Raw genomic sequence first — 10,335 nt, 5'->3', positions numbered from 1 at the left:
ACATGCTAAATACTTTAAACAGACATTTTCGTTCTCATTTAAAGGAAATGTTGAACTGTTTATTGTAATGCAAAATTTCCAGTGGCTGATGGGAATGTGTCAGTCAGTAAATAAGATAAAAAATAGTGATCAAAAATGTCAAATAAAAAGTAGAGCTTTGCTTAAACGGTTATCCATAGTCAAAAAGTAACACTCGTATTCACACCTATATACAACTTAAAAAATGCAAGTACACACGCGCACACTCACACACACACACGCACACGTATATACACTCATCGGCTACTTTATATAGAACATTTGCACAATGACATCCAATATACAAGCTCAACATTTAATGAGCATTTAAAAACATTGAGCACTATTTGCTGTGTTGTTGTTTTTTTATTATTGTGGATGCAGTTTTTGTTGATGTGGAGCTGCATTGCAATCATTCAGATGACTTCATTCCTGAATAAGAGCCACATAAAAACAAATAACTATCAGTCACCGTGTTGTGTGATGTCTAATGACTGACATGTATGTGACACGATTTTAGAGGTTTCCTTGAAAATGAACTAAAATTCCAATTTGTCCAAGCTTGCAATGTTTCATATATGTACTTGGAAGAAAACGACACCTTCAAGTTTGAGGCCATTCTTGATTTTCACAACAAATGGATATGAATAATTTATTAACTCACATGAACACCCATGTCCAATTTGCACATCAATTAAAAAGAACCATTCAAATAAAATGTGAAAAAAAAAAACATGATCATACTCCAACGGTTCACCAAATTCTCAGCACATGGTTTCTTGAAGGGAATTATTATGATACAAGTTTTTAGTACTTTTTTATTCCTTTGTCTTGTAGCAGGAAAATATTCCACCCACCAGTAAGCTGTCCATCTGTCCCACAGCTACATATGAGTTCAGTAGATCATGTTGGACAGATCTTACATCCTCGAGCTAAGGAGTCTCCAGGGTCCTCAATCACCGAGCCATTTTTCAGGGAGTCCTATACAACAAAGAGCCAATCTATTGGCTCCTTTGAAATATTCAGTGAAAAGCGTAGAACAAGAGGAGAATGGTGCAGACGCCAATCACGGTGCCGAGGATGAGGGAGTCCCGTCGCTTCCGGAGGTTGATTCGTTGGATGAGACTGTTGATAGCTGGGAACCGGTCTTGGGAGAGCAAAAAATTAAGGACAACACCAAAGCAATTACATTCACATTGCTTACAGGGCAAAGCGTGAAAATAAAATGAAACTAAAGCTGCTTTTTCAGGTCTAAAGAGAGAGCTATGAAATGCGTGTCCGTTGAGACCAATGAGGAAAAAATAAACAGTTCTTCCTTCTGTGTTCTATACAGTCTTTGCTGGATCCTGCCGCTAGTTGCCTATCCAAGCTGACTTTGGGTGAAAGGCAGACTGCCTATCATAAAAAAAATCACAGACAACCACTGAAGCAAAGCAAGGGAGGGTCTGCCACCTATCCACAACAGAACTGGCATCACAGATCAACTAACAGTGGTGGAAACAGATAGCTTCGGCTTTAAAGCCTGGTGGAGGTGAGGAAAAAAAAAAAAAAAGGATACTGGCCAGCGTGTTGACTCGGCTCTGTATGGATTTCAGAATGCTCCTTTGGGATGTCATATTCTCCTTGGTTGCCATGGCAATGCTACAAAGACAAGGGCAGATGATAAAAAAAAGTGAATCAGCACAAAACAATGGGTCTTGGTATTTTGTCCAAAAGATTCAAGTCTTTCCAATGTTAGGTAAAGCAAGTTGACTTTTGAATGCTAGGAGGGATGAACAGCAAGCGGACCTCGTTCCAACCATCCCAGTGAGGCAGCCTCTCTCGGCAGGCATGAAAACTAAAGTGACGGAAATCTTTTCACACTTTACTCATTTGGCACGCAGCGTTTCAAGAAGACCCGCTTGTATCAGCCACGTGGCTCCTTCAGGGCGGGAAGTTGCTGAGGGGACTGTTAAGTCGCCCGAGCGATGTGAAGGAAGAGATCATGTTCTCCTCAGTCAGGTACAAACACTTGCTGACGACAGCAACTTCCCACAGTCTTTCTTTCGATATGAACAACCGCATTGAAATTAGAGCTCAAGCTTCTTTTTGCACGTTCTCTGCAATCGGTCACCATTTGCACATTGATACCACGGAGACAGAGGTGGGCAAGGCGTTCCCCCCGGAGAGAGAGACAGAGCAATGATGGGGGTTTGAAGTGTCAACGATAAATGTGATCTGTAATTCATATTACTTCTCCTTTGGGGTTTTTTAAGCCAAGTTAAGAGTGTAAAATTCTTTAATTGGTAGATTAATGTAACCTTCCCACGTAATTCAGTTAAAGCCGGCACTACCGGTGTTTTGTCCACATGGCTACTGCATTCAAACAAAGCATTTCAGTCACGTGGGCCTGGAGGCCAAACATCAGTACATTTCTTGTGATGTGGTCAAATGGGTTTCTGTATCCATGTCTAGGTATGTTATGTAAAATTGTTATTCAATTTTACTGACTAAGGCCACTAATCAAGACTGCAGTAGCAGGTAGTCCCAGAGGAGCCATTGTTGACAAGAACCAATATATTTGCAATTTGGGCCAGCCTGAGGGGAGAAAAAAAGGCGCAAGGGACTGGGGAAGAATTTATGATACCTTGAGAGAAAAAAAAAAAAGACAGAAGTTGTTTATTGCATTCAAGGTAAAAGTGCAATTCATTACCAGGGCGGACATTATTGAATGAGCAGCATTTAGAAAGCGGATGCCGTTATGACCCTCAGGCTCATCTACACAATGAGCAAGCAACTTGAGTTGTAGATTGCAACGGGCTAAAAAAAAAACAAAAAAACTATGCTTTGGCAATTCTGCATTTCTGTACAAAAGTAATTTTATCATACATCTTAAGTAGCAAAACTTGTTCTAGTCCTACTTTGGAAAATAGAAGACAAGAGGGGGGGGGGGGGGGGACTGACATCATTTGAGCTTTTTAAAAGCATGTCAGATTCCATGAATAGCTCTTTAAGTATAGAAATTTTTATTTTGTTGAATAGATTTACATGTTTAAATATAGGACCAATGCCCAGTGGCCTTTTGGGTCAAGGGAACTAGGAATTAGGTTTTCAGTGACCAATTGTATTTTCTTTCTTGAATAGTAGGACCCAAACAAATTTGTCCATAGGTGACTATTACAGATAAATATCACAATGGAGGAACATGACGGCTCTCACCTTATTGTGTCATCCATCAGCCGATCGGAACTACACATGGAAGGAAAGACATGATTATTGGTTATCAAGGCAATGCAAGCTCTAAAGAGAACACCTACATTTACCTAGAGACACGGTTAGGAGCTTTTTTTTTTCTTTCACATCCAAAACAATAGCTTTCACATCCAAATTATAGAAATGTGTCGCTGTGGTCCTGTTCATAGTGAAGGTACATATAGCTGATTTGGGGGGCTCCATACTAAACTGTTTGCTGGCGATGGCAGACACAAAAATGAAAGTATGCTCAGTGAAACAATTATTTTTATAAAAATAAATAAAATAAAATAAAAAAACGGGGGAAAAAAAAAACATGCAAACATCATACTAATTTATACCATAATCTGAGTCAATATGTTCCTTAAGTAAAGCAAACAAGCCGAAAGCAAAGAGACTGTATTCCGTGGTTGACGAGCACTTTCACAAACTCCTCATGCTTTAATATGTGGTTTTGCTTACTGGACTAATGTCAATTGGAAAGCAATTAAATCCTACAGCCTACAGACCTCTCCGGTTTCCATCTAACCATTAAAGACAGGAAATATCTTTTACAGCTTTTACATTAAAAGAGTTTGCTGTTTGGCTAGCTTGTTACTAAGTTAGAGCCCGGCGATAGAGCTCGGTTTGGTGGGGGAAAAGAAGACAAGTTTTTGTTACATGACAATCGACGTGTTTGCTATAAACCCATGCATCCATTTTCAATACCGCTTGTCCTTGGATCACAGGGGAGCTGGACATTACAAATGAACTTATCTCCTGAACTTGTAGTTCAGATTCATACTGCACATTTGTTCAATAGAAATGAAACTCACACGATCACATTTTCAAAATGTCTCTCCAAGCATTATTGCATATGCGATGGCTCTAATACTATCAAGTGTCAATCAATGCAGTTTAACTTAATATACAGCTCCACTCTCCCAGCTTTGATCAGGGGAAGCCCTGTAACATAGGGTGTAGTTCAGTGGGAAAGTTCCATTTGTCCAAATATGAGATATAGGGAAAGAAGGTGCATCATTTTCTTTTGACTAGTGCCATTGTCTTTTTTTTATCTTCATAATTTAATACATTACAACATAAGACAAAGATCACGTCGTTCAAACATAACACACTAAAAATTGCAAAAAGAAAAAATAAATCTGCTATTTTTTTTAAATTGGCCAATTAATTAGTTATTGGAATTTCATTCTGTTATTTAACCAAATCTAAAAAAAAAAAAATCCATATCAATCGGGCCCTAACTGTGACTATTGATTATTCCAGTATATTGAAGATGGCTACATAAAGTATATCTGTCATTTCCAGCAACCCAAAACCAAATGCTGAAGGAGAATAACGTTAACTGGCAATATTACTCTCCCACAAAGGCACTCATAGGAGAGAATACTACCACAACACATCCTACTTACCATTCCAGAAACTTCCTGTTTCCTTTCAAGGGCGACATGAGTTTAATGTGTGTGCAGTTGAGAGGCATCCCCTTTGTGGTTGTTGGTGCAAACAGAATGCCAGCCACTTTGAATAAAATCACTCATTCTTGTCCAGCAAATTTGCAATATGCAAACTTCAAAACGCACAAGTAGGGTCTGTATTTGTTCCTATAAATAACCATTCTCTACATTCTGAAAAGCAAGCCAAGTATTTTGTTGAATGATGCCTCTGCTTGCCTTTTTGATATACGTGTTTGCCATATCTGTTCGCTCTCATTTTAGTGTGTGCACAACGCTCCTGACATCCAATATCGTCTCACATAAGAGAACAAAAAAGTCAGAAAACTTACTTTCTCAGGTGCTCATGTTCCTTCAGAAACAGCTCTGTTCTTCTGTTGTTAACACCTGAACCACTTTTATACATTCTAAAAAAAAAAAAGAAAAGAAAAGAAAAAACACATCCAGGTTAGAAACAAATTATAACCGTTCTCTTAAGCTTTCTTGCTTTGAATAATGATGAAGAGCATGGAGCAGATGTTTAAATCCCCAAACATCTCTCTCAGACTACCAAAGACACATTAGGCTGACTGTCGCACTACTGAGAGCCATTTCTTGTTGCCAAATGGTGATGCTTTGAATAATTAAGCAAAGAGGCATTTAAATCACTGGGGTCGAGAAGCTGACTTTGTGAAATCTTTGAAGGTGAAGCCTAAAACTGTTGAATGGTAAAAATGGTGCATGGCAACATTTCAAGTATTGGTCAGCTCCAACTAAATTTTGCATCATCATTGTTAGTTTTCGCCAAACTTTTGTGTCGTCCGGTATCTTTGTAATCCCGGGTGCCAATACCACATTATTTCCTTTCATCTCTTTTACATTAAAAGCCTTCCTGTGGTTCACCAGTTGAAAGGCTTTAATGTGAAGAGCAGCAGTGGGAGGAAACATCCACTTGCATTAGCCGTGACTTAAAACTACAAATGAGTGGTTCCAAAGAGAGTGGCGCGGCAAAAATTCGGGAGTCATAGAAATGGAAAATAACTGCAATGTTCACAAAGTTAATTGTGCAAGCTTTTTAAAAGAACTTTTGAGCTAACAGGATGGTGATAATAGGACAGCGCAGAGCTTGGACTGAATGGAGAAAAATGTAGTGCAAGCAAAGCTCACTTGGCCCAACACCAAAGGACATTTGCAAACGTGCAACAAAAGAAGAATCAATGATGAAAGGCAAAGACGACATTTTACTAGTGACAAATTAAGACAAACTTAATTCCATGCAAATGCCTAATAGCACCACCATAACACAATAACGAGGGCTCAGTTTTCTTTTAGTCAATGTGAGCGGGATGGTTTACACACCATCACACACCCATTTCTTTGATGCAACTCATTTATCAGGAGCTGGTAACAGCTGCTGGCTGCTGCACTCTCATTGGTTTTCTAGGCATTTAACTCAGCCCCACCCTCATATGGAGAAAGAACAAGATAAAGAGCAGGACGCAGTGAGAGGGGGCAGCAAAAAAAACATGTAACTGTATAACAAATGCAGCCATTTAATTCCCAGCCATTTAATTCCCAGTGCTCCCTCCAAAGGTGCTGATTGGAAGTACAATGCAAGCAGTACAATGCAAGCAGCGGGGATGAAGCAAGGCTTATTAAAAAGGCACGATGCTGTCATTTTTTTTTTTGTGCGTGTGCGGCTGACATTAAAAGCAGGGGCAGGAGTCTGAGTTCTTACGAAATGGAACATCAGTATGCACAGTAGGTGTGCTCCCTCCCATATGCAAAAATTGCTTTTGCAATAAGAATCCACAATTTCAAAATGTGCAGTGCTTGCTTAAACTGTTGTTCACATAGGCGAGACTGGCTAGTTTATAATCCATATGAGCACTGTTAAACATCAATCTTGGTTAAACAGTCTCTGAGGATATCTCCTGCCCCCTGTCGGTTTAAATGATAGCTGCACCAAAAGCATCCATGCAGGTCAGTACCATGAAAGGGAAAACTACAACCCCAATAACAAGCGTTAAAATAAAACATCAGTGATGATCAAAATTACCAAAGGGCAGCATTTTTCACTCTTAGTGTATGTTGGATCTTGTCAGAATACATTTTATGATTTTGTAAACATTTCTTCTACCATTGAGTTTAAATAGTTTGCTTGCTAGCAGCCACCCACATCAATCATTAGAGCATCCGGAAAATAACACAATCTGTCTACATTAGATTCAACTTCAATGAGCCTTAAGTAGGTTCAGTGTCATACTTAAACTTGTTTATGAGGTGATACATCGTTCTTTTAATTCAATTTCTTGTGTGTATTGATCATCAATTGTAATGAAGACCGCCTTGTTTTGGAAAGCATAGAAGAACTTGGAATTTTCTTTTTTTTTTTGCATCAGCCTTAAGCAGGTATGAGGCAGCTACAGGAAGTCTGCAGACTCAATGCATGGAGACGATCGATAGGAATCCTGCAGTGTTCACCGTATGCTTGTGGCCGCGAGATCAATAAGCCATTACAAAGCAAATGAAATGAGTCATACTGTGATGGAGCATTTCAATACACTGACTAACAGCTGAGCCAATCAGACGACAGGACACACTTCTCCAAGCAAAAAAGGCTGAGAAAATTCTTCCTTCACGCAAGGTTCAACAATCCGAAAAGCAATTAAGAGATGCCAGCAAGTGGCATCAGCCATTTGAGTTAACAGTTAAGTTATTTTGGTTCCTGTGCTCTGACCACACAGATGGATTTAGGCTTTGTTTAGATGACACGATTCAGATTCTTTGGTCTAAAGTGGAACAATCTGAATATATGTCATAGAAGCTGCAAGAGAACAAAACTATCTGTTTATGCATGTTTTATAGTCCGAAATTATGTAAGAATAAACAAATTCATACTTGAAATTGTTTAAACTGTTGGTCTTGAACCTATAATCTATGATGGTATAACTTTTTATAAACTTTTCCATGATATTCTATTATTTTTGAAAGGGTCTATACGTAACGAACGGGTTGGTCAATGACTCACTGCACTTAGCAGAGTGCTGCCTTAAATTGAGTCAAATTGACTTTTAAAAGCCCGGCAACAAATAATTGCAAAAGTCACGAGCAAAGCAAAATGTAATCATCAACACTGGTTCATTGAAATTCCTGAGTGCTGATGTTTAAGTGGATCATATTATATTATAGGTCGTCTACTCATCACAAGGGACCAGCAAAAACAAAATTATGGTACTTACTCAATGTCCTTTCTGACAGATCCCAATAGGTCTTCCCGTTCGCGGATGGCTAAGAAGTTTCCTTTAGTTTTGTGGAATTCGTGTGTGTAATCCTAGGATGGGAACATTTAGAGACAAGGAATAAAATCATGAAAATATGTAAACAAAGAATAGCTCTGATGAAGCTTTTAAATCAGCTAGCAAGGAAGATGAGGAATGAATGAGTTGGCAAACCTGGAGGATGTCTCTGTGCCTCTGGAGGGTGTGCATGAGTGCGGCATTCAGAGAAGCCGCGCCTGGAGCATTGGTGTACTCTGCCATCTTGTCATTCACTGTCGTCAGCTGACAGAGTCAAGGTGGGATCGGAAATATATACATTTGTTTAAAAATAAATAAAAAATTCACGTGGTAGTAGATAGGCAGTAGTTTACGATACATATTAAAAGCAATGCACCTAACTGCAGTCACAATTAGTTAAGGGGAACTAAAGCTTCAAATATGCTTCTGAGCGAGCTATTGTATTTTTTTTACTCCTATAGATGGCATCACTGGTTTGTGGCTTAAGGAAGGGCAAGTCCGTGTGTTTTATCCCAACATTAAACATAATTCTATCTCAAAAAGTAAAAAAAAATACAACAGCATACAACAGCTTAATTTTCCCATCAATAATTACAAATATGATAATGATGGACAATTATTTTTGTCATAAGGAGACTTGCAGACAGACTAATTTAATATTCTAATTTTAGGTTTCTTGGAAGAAGAACAACAAAAAAAAGAATAAAAACAGTGTCTTTATTAAGGTATTCTTGTTAATAGTCTAAAAGAAGTTGCCTTGTTAACTTTCATTAAAAAATATTAAATATAAAATAAATAATAATTCCGAATACAATTAGGATATAAAGGAGGCAAGCAAATAGCATATACAGTATGGGAGGTGACTTCACTAGCCTATAATTAACAGAATGTGTATGGCGTGTCTAATTGTGATTCTCCGGGGCAATTATACCCCCCCCCCCAATTGCATTTAAAACAGTGCACATTCAGTTGACTTTCAAGGACAATGGTAATGCACTTACTTTGGCCAGTAGCTGTTCAATCTCCACTGACATGGTGTCAAACATTCTGTCCTGAGTGGAGTTATTTAACAATGGTGTGGTGTCTGACCTACAGGAAGAGGCCACATGTAAAACAACAACAACAACAACAACAACAACAACAACAACTGAATGGCTTAATTAAATGCTAAAAATGGTGAGCTGATGTGTTCACTGTTTTGGTTAAAACTGGACATTGAATGATTAGTTGTATGGAACTAAAAATAAATCTGATTAAAATATGGCCCCATTAGCCCAATACAGGACACTAATTGGAGTCATTTTGCACTCATGACTAGGAGCCACGTTGACACGTCAGAACAATGTAAACATGGGAAGAGAATAGTGTTGTGATCCAGTACAGCCCCTATTTATATCAATAATCATTGCCTACGTGTCTCCTCGCCGTCCATCCCTTGAGCTGTTGTAGCTGGTACATAGTTTACTAAAGGACACCAACTTCAGGTCCAGTTCATTCTCCCATTGCCTGGCCTGTTTTCGAAGATCTAAAACACATGACACACAGCAAATCGTTTCAAAGTCAAAGCTACTTGGCTTGGGCCGGCAAAACGAACAGCCACGACAAGTTGATCACATCAATTAAGATCAGTTATATTAAAGAAATCCGAGATAAAATCCTCATGAGCGTAACAAATCGATTAACAAATCTGTTGATGCGATGACGTGAAGTTACTTAGCGGCTGGTTAGCTAGGCAGTGGACAGTCAGGATAGAAGACGCGTAAACGACACGTTGGAGTACCAGCAGAAGAAGCAAAAAATAATAATACTACAAAATAATAGTGGACAGTCCTTTGACAGTTTAGTTAAATTATTATCTCTTACCTTCCCAGTAGTTACTGCTTCCCATTCCTGCCATCTTTGTTTTGTCTGAGACGTCACCAACTTCCGGGTTTGGCACAACAACCACCATTCAAATATTTTATGTCGCCCCCTGCCTGCCTTTTTTTTAATAGCACAACTCCCAGTGAATGAGTACAGTACTGTTTCGCAACTTGTGGGAGAGTGTTTAAATATTACGCCGCTGACATAGACAGATAAACAACCATACATGTGTAACCGAATAATTTTCGGACTATTAGGTGATAACTTCATACACATGGCACATTTAAAATCCTGGATTTGATTATTTGGATAATTCCTTGCAGCACATTATGATCTTTTATGGTATGCTTAAATGTCACTGGAAGCACTGCTATTGTAAATGAGCACGCGTGCATGATTCTGAACTGAATGAGAGTCTGCTAAAACAATTAACAAAACACTACTCGTTGATTCTGACACATCTCTTCCCTGCAATAGTAAAACTAAAATGTTTA

The 10,335-nt window shown here is 38.7% G+C and overlaps 1 protein-coding gene across 1 annotated transcript; it reads right to left on the bottom strand.

Moving 5' to 3' along the window:
- Positions 1-37: 37 nt before the first annotated feature.
- Positions 38-9,987, bottom strand: gosr1 (golgi SNAP receptor complex member 1). Its single transcript, XM_085916921.1, has 9 exons — positions 9,842-9,987; positions 9,392-9,503; positions 8,980-9,067; positions 8,135-8,242; positions 7,922-8,013; positions 5,033-5,107; positions 3,217-3,246; positions 1,577-1,659; positions 38-1,165 (listed from the first exon to the last, which is right to left on the bottom strand). Exons 1-9 carry the CDS (start codon positions 9,927-9,929, stop codon positions 1,041-1,043), a joined length of 801 nt encoding a protein of 266 aa, XP_085773047.1. The 5' UTR covers positions 9,930-9,987; the 3' UTR covers positions 38-1,040.
- Positions 9,988-10,335: the final 348 nt, after the last annotated feature.

Source organism: Syngnathus leptorhynchus, chromosome 7, assembly GCF_054491065.1.
Source record: "Syngnathus leptorhynchus isolate UIUO chromosome 7, UIUO_Slep, whole genome shotgun sequence".
NCBI classification, from domain to species: Eukaryota; Metazoa; Chordata; class Actinopteri; order Syngnathiformes; family Syngnathidae; genus Syngnathus; species Syngnathus leptorhynchus.
The sequence above is the reverse complement of the archived record's forward strand: the minus strand, read 5'-3'. Positions and strand labels throughout refer to the sequence as shown.

Excerpts from the sequence above, each read along its gene's own strand:
- gosr1 (XM_085916921.1), bottom strand. The coding sequence starts at position 9,929 with ATGGTGGTTGTTGTGCCAAACCCGGAAGTTGGTGACGTCTCAGACAAA. Across the intron at positions 9,068-9,391 it reads GATGGACGGCGAGGAGACAC|GTCAGACACCACACCATTGT; the intron begins GTAGGCAATGAT and ends CTCTTCCTGTAG. Across the intron at positions 1,166-1,576 it reads CCGAGTCAACACGCTGGCCA|ACCGGTTCCCAGCTATCAAC; the intron begins GTATCCTTTTTT and ends TGCTCTCCCAAG.